The sequence below is a fragment of the Oncorhynchus kisutch genome, linkage group LG23 (genome assembly GCF_002021735.2).
Source record: "Oncorhynchus kisutch isolate 150728-3 linkage group LG23, Okis_V2, whole genome shotgun sequence".
NCBI lineage: Eukaryota > Metazoa > Chordata > Actinopteri > Salmoniformes > Salmonidae > Oncorhynchus > Oncorhynchus kisutch.
The window spans coordinates 17,846,326-17,865,688 of record NC_034196.2 but is presented as its reverse complement, the minus strand read 5'-3'; the positions used below and the strand labels follow the sequence as shown (position 1 = coordinate 17,865,688).

At 42.8% G+C, this 19,363-nt stretch overlaps 1 protein-coding gene across 2 annotated transcripts in view; it reads left to right on the top strand.

The window, feature by feature from the left end:
- The window catches only part of LOC109867910 (nucleus accumbens-associated protein 2-like), a 45,803-nt gene that overhangs the window by 13,326 nt on the left and 13,114 nt on the right, over nucleotides 1-19,363 (top strand). For both annotated transcript variants that reach the window (XM_020457232.2, XM_031802279.1), the window contains one exon: nucleotides 15,222-16,155. In XM_020457232.2, the coding sequence (XP_020312821.1) occupies nucleotides 15,297-16,155 (859 nt within the window). In that variant the 5' untranslated portion in view covers nucleotides 15,222-15,296. The remainder of the gene's footprint in view (nucleotides 1-15,221; nucleotides 16,156-19,363) is intronic.

Genomic DNA, 19,363 nt, shown 5'->3' with positions numbered 1-19,363 from the left:
ACTGTATTTAATTTAAATTTATTTATTTATTTTGCTCCTTTGCACCCCATTATTTTTTTAATTTCTACTTTGCACATTCTTCCATTGCAAAACTACCATTCCAGTATTTTACTTGCTATATTGTATTTACTTTGCCATCTTGGCCTTTTTTGCCTTTACCTCCCTTCTCACCTCATTTGCTCACATTGTATATAGACTTGTTTATACTGCATTATTGACTGTATGTTTGTTTTTACTCCATGTGTAACTCTGTGTCGTTTTATCTGTCGAACTGCTTTGCTTTATCTTGGCCAGGTCGCAATTGTAAATGAGAACTTGTTCTCAACTTGCCTACCTGGTTAAATAAAGGTAAAATAAATAAAAAAATAAATAAAAAATTCATCTTTCATTAAATGCAATGTCCTACAAAACCTTTCCAAGCCTAGGCCTATATAGGCTACTTGATGTAGGACTATTCACCGCAAATGGCGCGCTCCGCTCTGCGGGTGGAACAAAACCATATCCATAGCCGACTCTGGTCGTAAAGTGATGCCATGAACTCAATATGTATTTGTCAATATAGGTGCAAAATGATTGATATACTCACAGAAAGCTGTAACTTTCTGTAACTAGGACAACCGTAGTTGCTTTGAAAACTGTATTTTTTTCCCGCAATTGCATTTTGAGCAACAGTCATAAGCTTGTGCTTATTAGGATGCATCTCTCTCTTCTCCATGCGCACAGTAGTCCGACAGCGAAATAGGGGCAGGCAGAGATACTTTCATATGGTTTATTTTTTGTCAATTGCACATTACTGTTAAATCGTGTTAATAAAAAAATGTAATCGTGAACAAATAAATAACGTGACCAGCTATATTTTTGTTTACTGGCACCCTCGCGATCATCAACAAATTAGTGTCGCACTGCCAAGTCAAAGGGTCGCAAATGCGAGTGTTTTGGTCGCAGTTTTGAGCCCTGGGGGGAATTGATATAGTGGGTTATGTCACATTAGGCAATGCACCCGACATAGGGAGCTGTTATGTCACCCGTCATACACTTTGTAAAGTATGATATAACCTTATAGATGATTTGTGAAGCATCTATGTCATTCTTATGAAGACTTCAAGTATGATACAGTGTATAAAGCCGTTATCTGTAGAAGTTATTTTTGCAGTTGGACCCTCACAGTCATGATATTATTATGACATTGTAACAAACGCATTTCTCTGAAGAGCGAATGCTTAACCTAAATCAAACCTCTGTGAGAAGTCAGACCTTAGCAGGAGTTAGCACCAGTAACCCTCTCTCTGGAGTCCTGCCCTGTATGTACTCTGTATGTTCAATCTGTGCCAGAGAGCTTGGTGGACTGCCAGTGCAGGGCAGTGGAAAAGCCTGGAATCTGAGTCGGCCACAGTCTCTGCTACACAGCCCCCTTATACAACTGCAAATTAGCATAGCATTATCTGATGCTCCGAATGATCCTGTCATGGTCATTGTGTTGCTGGATTTTTTAAAATGATGTCTTGACTGTTAACTGTGCGGGATTAGTTTCGGGAAATGATGATTATTTTTGTTTGTGTAGCATAAGATTAATCAACTAATGAATATACATGCAAAAACACAAGTATTGAAATAAACACTTCTGAAAATCAACCTGTAATAGAGCATGCTGGGAAATATGATACGGATGGGTGTGGTTTTCAGAATGAATTTGTAATTTTACTCAACAATATTACTCAACAAGCTTGTTCAAATTCAGCTCACTTCGAGCAGAGTTTGTTGAGTAAACAAACTCACAGAATAACGCTGATTAAGCAATTGGTTGGCTTTTTACAGTTTGTGAGTAGCGTCATTAGGATAGGAAACATGTTATAGAAATATAAATGAAATGTGCAGTAACACTTTAGAAGTAGTATACACTGAACAAGAATATAAACGCAACATGTAAAGTGTTGGACCCATGTTTCATGAGCTGAAATAAAATATACTTTTCCAGATGCACCAAAAACTTGTTTTGCTCAAATTTGGTGCACAATTTTGTTTACATCCCTGTTAGTGAGTGTTTCTCCTTTGCTTACATAATCCATCCACCTGACAGGTATGGCATATCAAAAAGCTGATTTAACAGCATGATCATTACACAGGTGCACCTTGTGCTGGAAATACAATAAAAGGCCACTCTAAAATGTGTAGTTTTGTCACACAACACAATGCCACAGATGTCTCAAGTTTTGAGAGAGGGCGCAATTGGAATGCTGCCTGCAGGAGTGTGCTCTTCACGGATGAATCCCGGTTTCAACTGTACAGGGCAGATGGCAGACAGCGTGTATGGCATTGTGTGGGCGAACGGTTTGCTAATGTCAACATTGTGAGTAGAGTGCCCCATGGTGGTGGTGTGGTTATGGTATAGGCAGGCGTAAGCTACAGACAACAAACACAATTGCATTTCATCGATGGCAATTTGAATGCACAGAGATACTGTGATGAGATCCTGAGGCCCATTGTTGTGCCATTCATCCGCTGCCATCACCTCACATTTCAGCATAATGATGCACGGCCCCATGTCGCAAGGATCTGTATACTGTACAATTCCTGGAAGCTGAAAATGTCCCAGTTCTTCCATGGCCTGCATACTCACCAGACCCATTGAGCATGTTTTGGATACTCTGGATCGACGTGTACAACATCAAGTTCCAGTTCCCGCCAATATCCTGCAACTTCACACAGCCATTGAAGAGGAGTGGGACAACATTCCACAGGCCACAATCAACAGCCTAATCAACTCTATGAGAAGGAGATGTGTCGTGCTGCATGAGGCAAATGGTGGTCACACCAGATACTGACTGGTTTTCTGATCCACGCCCTACCTTTTATTTGAAAGCATCTGTGACCAACAGATGTATATCTGTATTCCCAGTCATGTGAAATCCATAGATTAGGGCTTAATTAATTTATTTCATTTGACTATACTGAGTTCATAGAAGGAAGTCAATCTTGTGTTGTGTTTATATTTTTTGTTCAGTGTATTTATTACTATAATATGCTACTGCTACATTGTTTTTGAGTTACAACAGTGATTCTACACCTTTTGAGAGATTTAAAAGTGCTGCCACAATCAAAAATCTTAATATGAATCCTACCATGTAACATGGAGACTAATCTATCTTGGACAGACAGCATAAGCATCAAGCATCTGGCCAAATTACGCAAAACCTGTGAATCTCCCTCCTCAACTTAACTAAGCTCACTCGAGGTCGATCCCATGTAAATATAAGGAAATCTAATGTAAAAACATGTCCAGCTCATTGTTTGTCTATGCTGTTTATTTGCATAGTGTTTAGGCAACCTTCTCCAAGTCTATAGGAAAAGACAGATCCTATGATTGGACTGGCCAGGGGTGTCCAGTAATACAGGTTATTTAAGGGGACATGTCATTTGAGTACACGTATATGTGGAGTATGGAGGGGTGTAACTGCTACAGTACCGAGCCAAGTCTGGTAGTCCGCTGACGTGAAATTCTGTGTGTGTGTGTGTGCGTGCGCTTGTGTGCTGTCGTGGAAATATTCAGTCAATAATATTTCTCAAATACCGGAGCCTGTGAGTTCAAATAGATTTTTATTACAATATAATAAAAGCTGAGCTGTTTCATTAAAACAACTCCCTTTCCAGTCCTTGGCACACACTCTTTATACAGGTTATATCCTTACGTCACACCCATAGTAACTCCTCTTTATGATTCATCCCCTCTGGCATTTGGCCACCGTTATCCTTTTTGCCTTGCACTAATTTTAGTTTGGCTTCATATTAAGGGCATGGAAACAGAGCCATGTTCTCGCCTAAGACGGGTGCATGAATGTAGGACACAGACGTAACCACAGCAACCGTAAACATTAGGCCGTAGCAATGGTACAAAAATAAAAAGACAATGTCATCCTGCTAACTCCTCAGAAATGAACACACATGTTCTGGAAAAGTTCCAATAGGCGTAACCACAGCAACAGTCAATATTAGGCTATAGCACTAGTACAGAAATAAACAGTCATGTCCACTCCCCAGACAGGTGCATGTCTAATGGTGTCTAATGACCCAGAGCACACGTACAGTGCGTTATTCTTGCTGGCTCCTCTGAAATGTATAATGGCCATACATGTTCTGGAAAATACGCAATAGTGCCTACATATCGATCTATGTGCTCGTGGAAAGCGGCGTGCCTGTGTGTGTATGTGTGTGTCCGTGGAAAGCTAGTGGAAGCAATATTTTTTTTTTAGATGGACGGACCCACAGCAAAGTACAGCAGAAGTGTGTCAAGTCCTTATCATGGAAGTTCTGTAGGTTATATGATAAACCTTGCTGGATGTGGAATTCAATATAGTCATTTCCCTGTAACCATTTCTCTGTGCCCCAGTTCAGAAGTATACTGAGGGTGTTGTGCAAGTTTTGGTGTGACTGGAGTGCACTGACGGTGACCGGTGATGCTGAATGATGTCCTCCTTTCAGCAGCCATGTTGCCCCACTCTGATGTCAGACATGCGTCACATGATATAATTCACTGACTAGCATTTTTTTTAACTCTTTTATTTTCCAATCTTGATATGCATATAGCCTACTACAGTTTCTGACTTTCACATTCCTCACTGTGCCTCCCTCTCTCTCCCTCTCTCTCTCTCTCTCTCTCTCTCTCTCTCTCTCTCTCTCTCTCTCTCTCTCTCTCTCTCTCTCTCTCCCCCTTTCTCTGGCTCACTCACTTTCCCTGCACATAACATGTACTGTAGCTCTGTGTTTCAAATCTCGTTTCTCACTCTTTCCCTTTCTCTTTCCCCTCTCTTCTGCTGACTCATATAGAATCAGGGAGGTCCGCTCTTAAAAACAGGTGACTCAATGGCACAGGAACACTGCAGAGGATAGTGTACCGAGCTCTGTCCTCCACACACGCACACACACACACACACACACACACACACACACACACACACACACACACACACACACACACACACACACACACACACACACACACACACACACACACACACACACACACACACACACACACACACACGTCTACCCTTGTCGCTCTCTGTGTGTCATATATTACACACACAAGCCAACACTCTCCCCCCCTCTCTTTCAAACTCACACACACTCACTCTCAAGCACAAGCCAACACTCTCTCTCCCTCTCTCTTTCAAACTCACACACACTCACTCTCAAGCACAAGCCAACACTCTCTCTCCCTCTCTCTTTCAAACTCACACACACTCACTCTCATGCACATGCTACACTTTCTCACCACCTCTCTCACACACATACACACACTCACGCACACACACACACATGCATACACACACCTCACATTACCTCAGACTGAGCGGAAACTACGTCCCTGTATGAGACAGTGACATTCTGCCTGCCTGAGTCTGTTGATGACCCTGCTGTCCTGAATCACAAGGTCACACCATTGGCAGTATGCATGTAAATGACAATGACACATTTGCATGGAATATGTCTAGAGGACAAGCCAGGAGAGCAAGCAGTGAAGGGAGCCATGTTACAGCACTACTCCTTTGATTGCTGTGATTGATCCAATGCTTACAGCAAACTTTGTGTCCCTGGCTAGATTGCTATTAGGGGATACTGTTGCTACATCGTATTGTTACGGCAGTTTTATGATCGCTAAGGGCTGGATTCAATCCATATCGCAGACGTTCCTCATTACATTTTAATGGTCATTTATAATTGAGCCGACATACTGTATGCAGCGTTTACCATGAATGCAGTCTCCTCGAACGCGTGAACTTTTCCTTTAAATTTAAATTAAGCTAGAACATGGATATTCCGCGATACGGATTGAATTGAACCCTAAGAATACATAAGCCATATTTGATGATGTATGAATATGGATCTTATAATACAGATACTTCCTTTGAAGGTCTCTCAATGAATGCCCTATGTATTTGGCCATGGAATCATGTACATACAGTATCTGTTGTGTTGATTGTTACACCGGATTCGCACAAGGTCTATGACATATACTCTATGTGACTGTCATCTTACTGTAGCTGTTATTAGGATTGACTAGTTCCATACATTTTTATTGGTCGTTTGCACATATTTTGCTGATGTTATCGCATTTAGAAATTAAATGAATACATTTAGAAATATCAGAACAAGCAATGTCAGTGTCCAGAATATATATATATATACACTCAGTGGTCATTTTATTAGGTACACCACCCCATTCATGAAAATTGATCACTACAACAGACAGTGAGTCACATGGCCATGGCTTGCTATATAAATCAGGCAGACAGAGAAAACCATTAGTAACACACTACGCCATCATGGATTAAAATCCTGCAGCGCACGCAAGGTCCCCCTGCTCAAGCCAGCGCATGTCCAGGCCCGTCTGAAGTTTGCCAATGACCATCTGGATGATCCAGAGGAGGAATGGGAGAAGGTCATGTGGTCTGATGAGACAAAAATAGAGCTTTTTGGTCTAAACTCCACTCGCCGTGTTTGGAGGAAGAAGAAGGATGAGTACAACCCCAAGAACACCTTCCCAACCATGAAGCATGGAGGTGGAAACATCATTCTTTGAGGATGCTTTTCTGCAAAGGGGACAGGACGACTGCACCGTATTGAGGGGAGGATGGATGGGGCCATGTATCGCGAGATCAAAATTACAGACCTCTACATGCGTTGTAAGTAGGAAAACTTGCAAAATCGGCAGTGTATCAAATACTTGTTCTCTCCACTGTACATATAAAGTGAATAAAACAGTATGTAAATATTATTAAAGTGACCAATGTTCAATTACTATGTACATAGGACAGCAGTCTCTAAGGTGCAGGGTAGAGTACCAGTGGTAGCCAGCTAGTAACAGTGACTAAGTTCAGGGCAGGGTACAGGGGGACAGCTAGTGGTGATTATTTAACAGTCTGATGGCCTGGAGATAGAAGCTGTTTTTCAGTCTCTCGGTCCCAGCTTTGATGCATCTCTACTGTCTCCGCCTTCTAGATGGTAGTTTATTGGTCACATATACAGAATACAGGGTCTAAACGGTATCGTGAAATGCTGACTTGCATCTTTCTCTAACACACACACACAAGTATTAAGTGCACACTTACATCACAGTGACTCTACTCACACACACACACGACACACACATGCACACACACGACACACACATGCACACACACTAGGGTTGGGAGGTATCCAGATTTTCATACCTTCATACCATTTCATACCGAGGTATACAGTATTACCGGAAGAGGATATAATGTCTGTGCTGTAACCAAGAAGCTTGATCTTGACATCTAGCCACTTAGCTAGCAAGTTAGCATATAGGATATAATTTATTTGACACGTCTCAGATTTATTGTAGTTATACTTAACTTATAGTTAGTTATAAGCAGTGGCATAGCCCACACTAATGCCTTTTCTTTCTCTCTCTCGCTAAAAGGGCTTTATTCAAAGGAATTTATTGGCATGGGAACATGTTTACATTGCCAAAGCAAGTGGAATAGATAATTAACAAAAGTGAAATAAATAGATTAATCAGAAATGAACTGTAAACATTATACACAACAGTAAAAGATTCAAAAGAATAGAGACATTTCAAATGTTATATTACTGGCTATGTACAGTGTTGTAAAAATGTGCAAATAGTTTAAGTACAAAAGGGAAAATAAATAGACAGATAAATATAGTTTGTATTTACAATGGTGTTTGTGCTTCACTGGTTGCCCTTGTGGCAACAGGTCACACATCTTGCTGCTGTGATGGCACACTGTTGTATTTCACCTAATAGATATGGGAGTTTATCAGAATTGGATTGGTTTTCAAATAGTATGTGTGTCTGTGTGTCTCTAATATGCTCATACATTTGGCAGGAGGTTAGGAGGTGCAGCTCAGTTTCCACCTCATTTTGTGGGCAGTGGGCAAACAGCCTGTCTTCTCTCGAGAGCCAGGTCTGCCTACGGCAGCCTCATTCAATAGCAAGGTTATGCTCACTGAGTCTGCACATATTCCAGTTTGCTTTGTTTTTTGGTTATTTCTTTCCTATGTGTCAAGTAATAATTTTTCTGTTTTCTCATGATTTGGTTGGGTCTAATTGTGTTGCTGTCCTGTTTGTGTTTGTGAACAGAGCTCCAGGACCAGATTGCTGTGCTGACTTTTCTGTGGGTTAATCTCTCTGTAGGTGATGGCTTTTTTATTGAAGGTTTGGGAATCACTTCCTTTTGGGAGGTTGTAGCATGTAACAGCTATTTTCTGCATTTGGATTATTTGTGGGTATCGTCCTAATTCTGCTCTGCATGCATTATTTGGTGTTTTACGTTGTACATGGAGGGTGTTTTTGCAGAATTCTGCATGCAGAGTCTCAATTTGGTGTTTGTTCCATTTTGTGAATTCTTAGTTGGTGAGTGGACCCCAGACCTCAGAACCGTAGAGGGCAATGGGTTCTATAACTGATTCAAGTATTTTTTTAGACAGATCCAAAATGAGATGTTGAAATGTATGTTTCTTTTGATGGCGTAGAAGGCCCTTCTGACCTTGTCACTCAGATCGTTCACAGCTTTGTGAAAGTTACCTGTGGTGCTGATGTTTAGGCAGAGGTAGGTATCGGTTTTTGTGTGCTCTAGGGCAACGGTATCTAGATGGAATTTGTATATGTGGTCCTGGCAAATATACCTTTTTTGGAATTGTTTTTGTCTTAATGAGATTCACTGTCAGGGCCCAGGTCTAACAGAATCTGTGCAGAAGAGCTAGGTGCTGCCGTATACCATCCTTGGTTGTGGACAGATGCACCAGACTGTTCTAGTGCCCTCGCCAATTCATTGATGTATATGTTGAAAAGGGTGGGGCTCAAGCTGCATCCCTGTCTCACCCCTGAAATATGTGTGTGTTTTTTTAACATTTGAACAGAAACCCTTGTTGTTTGTGTACATGGATTTTATAATGTCGTATGTTTTGCCCCCAACTCCACTTTCCATCAATTAATATAGCAGACCCTCATGCCAAATTGAGTCAAAAGCTTTTTTGAAATCAACAAAGCATGAGAATAGTTTTTGGTTTGGTTTGTTTGTTTGTCAGGTATGGTGTACAGGGTGAATACGTGGTCTGTCATATGGTAATTTGGTAAAAAGCCAATTTGTCATTTGCTCAGGATGTTGTTGTCACTGAGGAAATATAGGAGTCTGCTGTTAATGATAATGCAGAGGATTTACTTGAGGTTGCTGTTGAAGCAGATCCCACAGTAGTTATTGGGATCAAATGTGTCTCCATTTTTCTGGATTGGGGTGATCAGTCCTTGGCTCCAAATATTGGGGAAGATGCCAGAGCTGAGGATGGTGTTAAAGAGTTTAAGTGTAGCCAATTGGAATTTGTATGTGTTTATTGTATAATAAATTTTTCTCACTCTCTCGCTCACTTTCCAATTTCAGTATGCGTATAGCCTACTACAGTTTATATCTCTATCTTTCTCATTCCTCACTGTGCCTCGCTCTCTCTCTCTCTCTCTCTCTCTCTCTCTCTCTCTCTCTCTCTCTCTCTCTCTCTCTCTCTCCCTCTTTCTCATGCTGTATTTCTAAAAGCCCTGATGTCCTGCTGTCATTGTCAGTGGGGCTGATGCAGCTGCTGTGACTGTTTGTTTGTTTACCTCCTACGCCCACTTGGAGTCCATTAGTCTAACACCAGTCTGCCTGCCTAGAACTCACTGGCAGTCCCTCTTCTGAGTCTACCCCCTCATCTCTGCTACTGAGGGATAGAGACAGGTACCACTACAGGAGTACACTGTCAGAAACCTGTGTAGAGGGACTCAAGTGGAGGGTGGTTGAAATGTTAGTGTTTAGGTTGAGGGAATTGAAGGTAGTTAGTTACTGCAATAAGCATATGCACCAGACTAGGTAAGAAATATGTGGCTGATGCGTTGTATGATAAATATGTATTACGCACTATACGTTTACACTGTATGTTGTGCTGTATGTGTTCCCATTGTGATGACAACGAGAGCTTGGAGACAGCTTAAAAACCTGGAACTTGGCTGTTTCCATCCAATGTTAGACAAAACCTTCCATCCAAAGTTTTAGTCTTAAGTGCACTGCTTCAGATTAGAAAGAAAATCTAGACAATATCATATCACCAACAAAAAAATCACTATATCCATATTACATAAGCCGGTGATTCAGCCGATTCCAACGACAAACAAAAATGATCTGACATTGACTTTGTATAGACAACTTATCCCAGGGGAGGTCAAGCAAAGCCTGATGTTGCGTTAGAAGCAGCTATAAGCAGTCAGACATCTCTCTCTCTTCTCTCTTCTCTCACTCTCTCCTCAATCTCTCTCTCCTCAATCTCTCTCTTCTCTCAATGCATCAACGAGAGCCGTGGCAGACGCTCCGTCAGTCCGTCCCGATTGGTAGAACTGTTGCCAGGGAGTCGGCCGTCTCAACAACGTGGATGGAATCTGTTGTCTGTTACACTTTAGACATGAGAACAACTGCAGTATCTGAATATTTATAGAGATGGATTGTTCATATTGAGATTGTATAGCCTCACCGTTATAGCAGTGGCTATAGACTTTACAGTGGAAAGCTTGTAGCATATATTGCCTCAGTTTAATATTGCAAAGAATTTGAATGGACTCATCAAAGGGACATAGAATCATCACTGGTTTAAACAATAGCTCCCATTACAAACATTAAAAAGTGCTGCTGTGCTTTAAAACATGTTTTGTGTTATATTGTCCCTTTGTGCATATTCTCTAAAATTGTATAATTTCAGTGTTGTGTGTGTGGAGAGGAGGGAGTAGGGTTGACCTATACCATCTGGTCTATAAGCCTGCATTGCATATTCAAATACTCCAGCCTGCTATTACAAATAATCAGCACCAGCAACCAGAGTGCAGCCTTGATTAACACATTCCAATACAGTTGGTAGGAGCAGTAACAGCATTCAAATCTCCCGTTCCATAAACTTCACCTACACACTCATAACTCACAGTGCCACATAAAGACATGATTATAAAAACACACCTAGTAAAAAAAAGAGAGGGCGCTGTCAATGAGGCTTTGACGTACAGCAGCGTGCGGGCGTGGACACACAAACACACACAAACACACACACACTCTGACACAGGGCACTCTATTTGTTTCTCTCTCTCTCTCAAATATATATATATATTCAAATATATATATATATTTCTCTCTATCCCGCTCCCTCTCTCAACTTCAGAGACACAAACAGATACACACAGAGCACACGACAGCCAAACATTAATCTCTCACGTAAACATAAATCTGACTAAATTACATGAGATTTTAGTTCTGGGTTAACCAAGATTAGCCAGACAGACCGCTGGTTGATTTAACCAAGATTAGCCAGACATAGACAGCCGGTTGATTTAACCAAGATTAGCTAGAAATGGACAGCCGGTTGATTTAACCAAGATTAGCCAGACATAGACAGCAGGTTGATTTAACCAAGATTAGCCAGAAATGGACAGCCGGTTGATTTAACCAAGATTAGCCAGACATAGACAGCCGGTTGATTTAACCAAGATTAGCCAGAAATGGACAGCCGGTTGATTTAACCAAGATTAGCCAGACATAGACAGCAGGTTGATTTAACCAAGATTAGCCAGAAATGGACAGCCGGTTGATTTAACCAAGATTAGCCAGCAATGGACAGCCGGTAGATTTAACCAAGATTAGCCAGACATAAACAGCCGGTTGATTTAACCAAGATTAGCCAGACATAGACAGCCGGTTGATTTAACCAAGATTAGCCAGAAATGGACAGCCGCTTGATTTAACCAAGATTAGCCAGAAATGGACAGCCGGTTGATTTAACCAAGATTAGCGATCAATGGACAGCCGGTTGATTTAACCAAGATTAGCCAGAAATTGACAGCCGGTTGATTTAACCAAGATTAGCCAGACATAGACAGCCGGTTGATTTAACCAAGATTAGCCAGACATAGACAGCCGGTTGATTTAACCAAGATTAGCTAGACATAGACAGCCGGTTGATGGAGTTCATTTCTTTATGTTTGTTATCAGAGATGTACAAAGTCTAAATTTAGTGGGCTGTTTCAGAGCTGATGTGCTGTGCGCAGTGCTGTGTCCTCCCGTCTGCCTGACTCAACATATTTCTGGATCCCCCTCCCCCTCTCTGCCCAGGCTGGCACGTACATGCATGTCTGTAGACTCTATACCCAGCATGCTTCACTTCTCTCTGTGCTGTGGCGCGCGTGGGACTCACTGCATTGCAGCCCTGTGTGCATTAATTGGCAGAAAGACAGCAGCTCAGAGGGAAAGTGCCGTGATATGAAGAGAGGAAGAGGGGAAGAGAAAGGGGGTGATGTCTTTCCCTGTGGGGATGTGAAGTGAGAAGTTTGCCCAGTTTGGATATCTCTATTTGCATTAACTTTGGCAGGCTGGGTTGTTGTCTGGCTGGAGGGAGGGAGGGAGGGAGGGAGGGAGGGAGGGAGGGAGGGAGGGAGGGAGGGAGGGAGGGAGGAGGGAGGGAGGGAGGGAGGGAGGGAGGGAGGGAGGGAGGGAGGGAGGGAGGGAGGGAGGGAGGGAGGGAGGGAGGGAGGGAGGGGAAATACCACATGACAAGAATAACAAGATACTTTTATCTAATTTCCGATTATCTGTAATTTCATGTATTTGTGCCATCATTGCACCTACAGTGTGTATTCTAGCTGGTGTTGTTTACATTGCTAAGCAGTGAGTAAATTACCAGTGAATCTACAAGTTTTCTTATTATGCCAAATGTTAAGAGGGAAAAAAGGATTGGCACACACACACACATACACACATCATGTTGCCCACACACTAGACACTCCCTCTTTCCCTCTCTCTATCCCTCTCACTCAGTTGTTCCCGTTCATCTCTCCCTCTCTCAGTCTCTCTCTCTCTTACGTGTGTCAATCTGTGTCATGGTTGTTTTATGTTCACAGCTACCTTCACAGTCCTTAGCAGAGACACTCTCTGTACAGTAAGCTGCTGTCTAACGTTTCCCTGGGCTTTCCTCTGTCACACTCCATGACGTCTGGGGTCCTTTTTCCCGCTCTAATCCACCGACAAACAACAGTCTGGGAGACCTGCTCAGTGCCTGTCCAAAAATGCAACCAGACAACAGAGGGAGCTGTCTACCTGAACAAGCTAACATAGTGAACCCAGTGACATATCACTTAGAGAACTCGCTCACTTATGTTTAAAATCCCCCAAGAGACAGTCACAGCGTTTTAACAGACACTCCCAATGTGATACTTGCACAAACGCTAGCAAGTTTAATATTTTCTGGCATTCAGAATCAGTAGTGGTAGTGGTATGAGCTGTTTAAGTATGAGTCACATTCTCAATATGTTCTTGCATCAAACTGGAGATTTCAGGGTGAATGACAGGGCTACTTTCAACTGCACATTTCAGACAGTAATTAACTCCTTTTCTCCTTACTTTTTTCTCATTCAACTCTTATTTATTAACTTGCTATTTTTATGACGTTTTCTATTTTTTGGCCGTTGCTTAGGTTCAGATAGGAGCTGAAGTTGCTACAACGCAGTTGCCTTTCTTAGCGACGTTCCCTCTGTCTCAACACCCCCCCAACCCCCCCTCCACCCAGTCTCCGTCTCTGTTTATCTGTAACTCTACCCTGTTTTTTTTCTCGCTCCATCCCTCCCTCTCCCTGTGACATACGTATAGATGCTGCATTGATTGCACACAGAGAGCCTCCCACTCCTTTCATCATTGATGCGCTCTCTCCAGCTGCAGCAGCACTTGTTGAATTCAGCCCTGGGAGAGGGAGAAGGTGAGGGAGACGAAGAGTAAAAGGAGAGTGAGAGAGAAAAGAGGGAGGGAGAAAAGCTTTGCGAGAGGGAATGAAAACAGAGGGAGGGAGAAAAGCTTTGCGAGAGGGAATGAAAACAGAGGAAGGGAGAAAAGCTCCGAGCTCTAAGTGAGACAGAGAGCAAGATAGAGTCAGAGAGTGAGGCTTTGAGAATAAGAGAGAGCAACAGAGTGCTTTTTTCTCTCCTCCTGCTTTCTTTTCTGGTGTTGGCGCGTGAAAGCTTCATGGTGTGTCCACTCTCCTTTCCTGAGGATTGGGTTGTACAGGTCAGAGCTGTCTGCGATGGATGGGATGTGTGTGCGTGTGCGCGTGCGTGTGTGTGTTAGCGTGTGTGTGTGTGTGTGTGTGTGTGTGTGTGTGTGTGTGTGTGTGTGTGTGTGTGTGTGCGTGTGCGTGTGTGTGTGGTGTCTGTGTGTGTCCATCCATGTGTGTGCGAGAAAGAGGAGAAGAGAAGAGAGGGATGTGTGTGTGCTGTGGAGGAGGGAGAGGGGGATGACACTTTTCAGTTTGTATTCCTGGAAACCTTTCTGCAGCATTGCTCAATAATGAAACTGGCGAGTGAGTGGGGAAGCAAAACACAAAGATAAGGTTCATGGAATGAAGGAGCAGATGCAAATACATCTGGGGAGCTTGTCAACCTGTAACTGGTTGTTATTGTAAAGGGAGCTATCAAAGTTAAATATATTTGTGTCTCCGAAGTTATGTGTTTCCAGGGATAATGCATGTTTTTCCTTGCTGGCTACAGTTTAGTTTATATAGTCAATGTGAAGGGATCACACTAACGAGTGTGAATAATATGTGTCAATTATATCATTACAATGGTTATATTAACTTCTTTTTATCACTGAATTCAACTACTTTGAATTCTTACTTTGCATATTAACGGAACATTATTCATTCATGTTTTTATACCACATTTCTGCAGTTTCTATGTTTTCAGTGAGGTCATGACATCATTTAATTATTTCATACTTTACAGAAAATGTGATTTTTAAAGAAAATATTATTTTAAGAATTTCAGCTTTTTATAGTTCTGTAAAATCAAGCCATCTTAACCTAAATTGGCGTTTTACAATGCCCTCATTCAAAGGAATCGATGTTCATGTGTTTAAATAGCTTCCTCTGCCTTTTTCTCTTTCTGTCTACTTCCCACCCTCTTTTCTCTCTCTTTGTTCACACACTCTTCTCTCACCTTTCTTTTTCTGATCTCTCTCACACTTCACTCTTTCTTTCTCTCACCCCAGCCCACTCTAGCCTCTCTGTCACACATCTCTTTCACTTGTCTTTCACCTCTCTTTTTGCTCTCTGTCTCTAACACACTGAACTGTATCCTCCTTTCTTCTCAACTTTTCCAAGTTGTCTAATCCATCCCTTTCCTTCTACAGATGTCCCTCTCACTGATCTTGTCTGTGGTGACTCTTTAAAGCCCCTCTTCCTCCTCCTCCTCTTCCTCCACCACCATGTCCCAGCTGCTCCACGTGGAGATCCCCAGCTTCGGCAGCACCGTGCTGGGCTCCCTCAACGAGCAGCGCCTGCTGGGCCAGTATTGTGATGTCTCCATCCTGGTTAAAGGCCAGCCCTTTAAGGCCCACCGGGCTGTACTAGCCGCCAGCAGCCTCTACTTCCGAGACCTGTTCAGTGGCTCATCCAAGAGCCAGTTCGAGCTGCCCTCATCGGTGACTCCCGCCTGCTTCCAGCTTATATTATCCTTCTGCTACACGGGCAAGCTGACCATGGCAGCCAGCGAGCAGCTGGTGGTGATGTACACCGCCGGGTATCTTCAGATCCAGCATATTGTGGAGAGGGGCATGGACCTGATGTTCAAGGCCAACTCGCCCCACTGCGACTCCCAAACGGCTGCTATGGAGGAGCAGCAATCAGGCTCAGAGCCACAGAGTCCCAGCAACAACACCCTGGCTGGGGCAGGGACCTCCATTCTGGGGCCGCAGGGCTGGTCCCCCTCCCTGGTGCTGCCCACACGGAAGATCAAACTGGAGGGATGCGATCCGACCCCACTGGGGTTGCCCAGCCTGAGTCATCATAAGAGAGGGTCCTCTTCATCTGAGCTGGGGGGACGGCTCTCCAGGGGAAGCTCATTGTTTTACACAGGTTCGGTCGGGACCACCATCTTCCCGGGGATGCAGCCCTACCCAGTGGCCGGGGGAGAGAGGTCCAGTCCTGGGGCCTCCAGCCTGCCCACCACAGACAGCCCTACCTCCTACCAGAACGAGGATGAGGAGTTTGAGGAAGAACCGTACGACGGGATCACGGAAGAGGCCTACAGTCAGATCTATGGGCGCTCAGCCAACCCATACGGAAGTAAGTATCAACTGTTGCTGGATAATGCTGTTACTGTATATCTTTTACCTGGTATTTACCTTAGAACTACATGCTAGCAATTGTAGTTTTCTAGAAAATACTTTCCAGGACTGCGTCACATAAAGTGCTGCCCAATTCTCTGATAACCTCTTAGCATGAGAATATCCTTTGATGTCAAAGCAAAGGTTCTCTCGCAATATCTCACTTCATGAGTCAAATGAAGCAATATTCCTTTCATTTTGAAATGTAAGAATCAAAGAATATGTTGCATATTATACAGACAAAAACAGCCATGTAGAAAAATGGGGGCAATATTTAAGAAACGTATTACTAAATGTTGAGCTGGAGAATGGATCAGGTTAGTACTCTTATATCAGGAAACACATTTGATATGCAAGCGTGCCAGTTTTGTAGGCTGTCCTATACATTGTTCTTACAAAATCATGAATGGATGTGTCATAAATAATGTAAAAAAATAATCTGACTTCATAAAATGGGTTTCATATAATGGATCTTGGTGGGGAAAACCCAAAGCAATGTTGGGGGATGCATGCCAGCAAAACCACTACACAACACTAAACAATAGATTAATTGCACTATAACGGTGACAAACGGTGCCCACAAACTGCTAGGGCCTACATAAAGCTGTCCCAACAGCAGTCCCAACACCTTACCACTGTTTCACCTGGCTATCAGCTGAGCCTTGTCTGGCAGTGAAACAGTTCAAACACATTTACTGCCTTTAAAAAAAAGCATGGCTGACTTGCTTAAACAAATGTGGTTTCTACTGACAATTGAGATGTACAAACTATGTCATAAGGGGACAACAAGCAGATAAGATGCAATCTGTAATTTCGATTAATACATTAATGAGCGAGTTAGGACGAACATAGTCATAATAACTACAGTATTTGTTCTGCACTTTTGAATGTACAGCGACAGAATTCAGAACATGGGCCGTTCTTACAGTGTTCTCCCTTTACACCAAGTCAGAACCATAGAATAAATATAGGGGGCATATAAGCAGACAATGAAAGCTCTTACAAAAGTCAATGATTATATTTCTCTAAAACAGGTTACAGGCTACATGTGCACAACCAAATCAGAACAGTAGGCGAAATTAAGAGGGGAAAATAGACCAAATTATTAGGGTGAGGCACATGGACTACTGACAGCTTACTACACTACATACACTTGGTATTACTTTCTTATCTACAGTGTACATATCTCCCTGGCATATTACATCATTTATGCAGCAGCATACAAGACATTTCTGGACATACCTTATTGTACTGTGCTTACTTGGAAAAGGAAGGTGGCACGGCGGTCCTTCGTTGGACTAATTTTGTCATCAAACTTTGTCATCAAAGTCTGGCATTCTCTGGATTTATGGTGCATTCAGGACAACTGGGAGCTCTGGGGGGGGGGGGGGGGGTAGAATCATGATGATGTCAGTGATCTTCAGGTCGTAGCTCTAGAAAGAGGCCTGAGTTCCCGACTTACAATTCCGAGTTGGATGACCATTCCAAACTTATTTTCCCAGTCAGAGCTCGTTTTTTCCCCGAGTTCCCAGTTGTCTTGAACTCACTTAGGTCTGATTTCCCAGTTCCGAGTAAACAGTTGTTTTGAGAGAGGCAGAAATCATGCTGGATTGACAGTATGGCTAGTATGGCTAATGTTGAATGTTTATCATTTTAAGCTTGGAAAAGAGACCCTTAAACCCAGAATTGGTACCACACACCCACTCCACTGAATTGCAGACCAGTGATTGCTTTGCAATGCTTACAGTTAGCCACTGATTCCTTCCAAACCACTCATAGTTGAATTTGCGATTTAGAACTGGTTGTGTAATGTTTATGTCCAAAGGCCGAAGAGCATTGTTTTATCTAGAATTTCTTTCCATTATTTATCTTCATATGACAAGGATTAAAAAGGATTTACCAGTAGATTTGACTTGATTCATGATGATGACTGCTAGCTAAGAATTTGAAAGTATGATGTTGACATGATCAGTCCCAACAAAGCTACTGTAGATATAACTTGATTTTATCTGTGGCCAATGATCTTGAGCCTTCTTGGATGGGCACTTCTAATGTAACTCTATGGCAGCACCCAAGGTACTTGAATGTTCGAGCTCTACCCTTAGATTTGGCAGTGAAGCAGTGTCACCATGAGTGACAGAACACTGAGCCAATCACGGCGCAACTAGAGAACATTACCAACCCCTACGCTCCGTATTTTCCGCTGGCTGCCTCACCACCACAGAAAGCACTGAGCTAGGCATTTTGGAGCTGCATTTTGGAGCTGCCTTACAGGAATGACAGGTTGCCACTGCTTATGGGACTTTATATAGGCATTTGGGAACGCTGTATGAAGTTATACATTTTACTGTACATCGTGACCAACAACAGCTCCTTTATCACAGCTCTAATGCACACACACACTTCACTCTCCCTACTGCAGTGCTTCATATTTTTTGCTGCTCAAGGCATTGTTATTGGACAGGTTTGTCAAAGTCTAGAGTTTCAGCATTCTATCTGCAATCAGTCAGAGCACCCCAGGGTGACATTGTGGGATATTTGAGAGTGGTGTGTGTGTGTGTGTGTGTGTGCGTTTCGTGCGTGCATTTTGTGCGTGCGTTTCGTGCGTGCGTGCGTTGCGTGCATGTGTGTTTTTACTATCCTTGTGGAGACCAGAAGTACAATTCAGACAGGTGGTGACATTTTGCTGGCCCCCACAAGGAAAATTACTATTTTAGGCTTATGTTTAGGATTCGAGTTACAATTAGGGTTAGGGTTAGAATTAGGGTTGGAGTTAGGGTTAGGGTTGGGGTTAGGGTTAGGGTTAAGGGAAAATAGGATTTTGAACTGGAATCAATTGTTTGGTCCCCACAAGGATAGAAGAAGAAACGTGTGTGTGTGTGTGAGAGAGCACTTCTGGTGTGTGTGGACGTGTCTGGTGTAAGTGTTTGTATGTACAGTATCTTGAGGTTAATGGGATGTTTTTGGGAGGGAATCCAAAGTTTGAAACCAGTAACTCTCTCTCCTGTGTCCCTCAAGGTGATGATACAGCACATTGCTTATCTGGAACTTAGAATTTATTAAACACTCTTACGACTAGATAGTAGTGTGTGTATGTGTGTGACTCTCATTCTCTTTGTCATTCTGTCTCTCTGTATTTCACGTAGGATGAACGCCTCCCTCTCTAT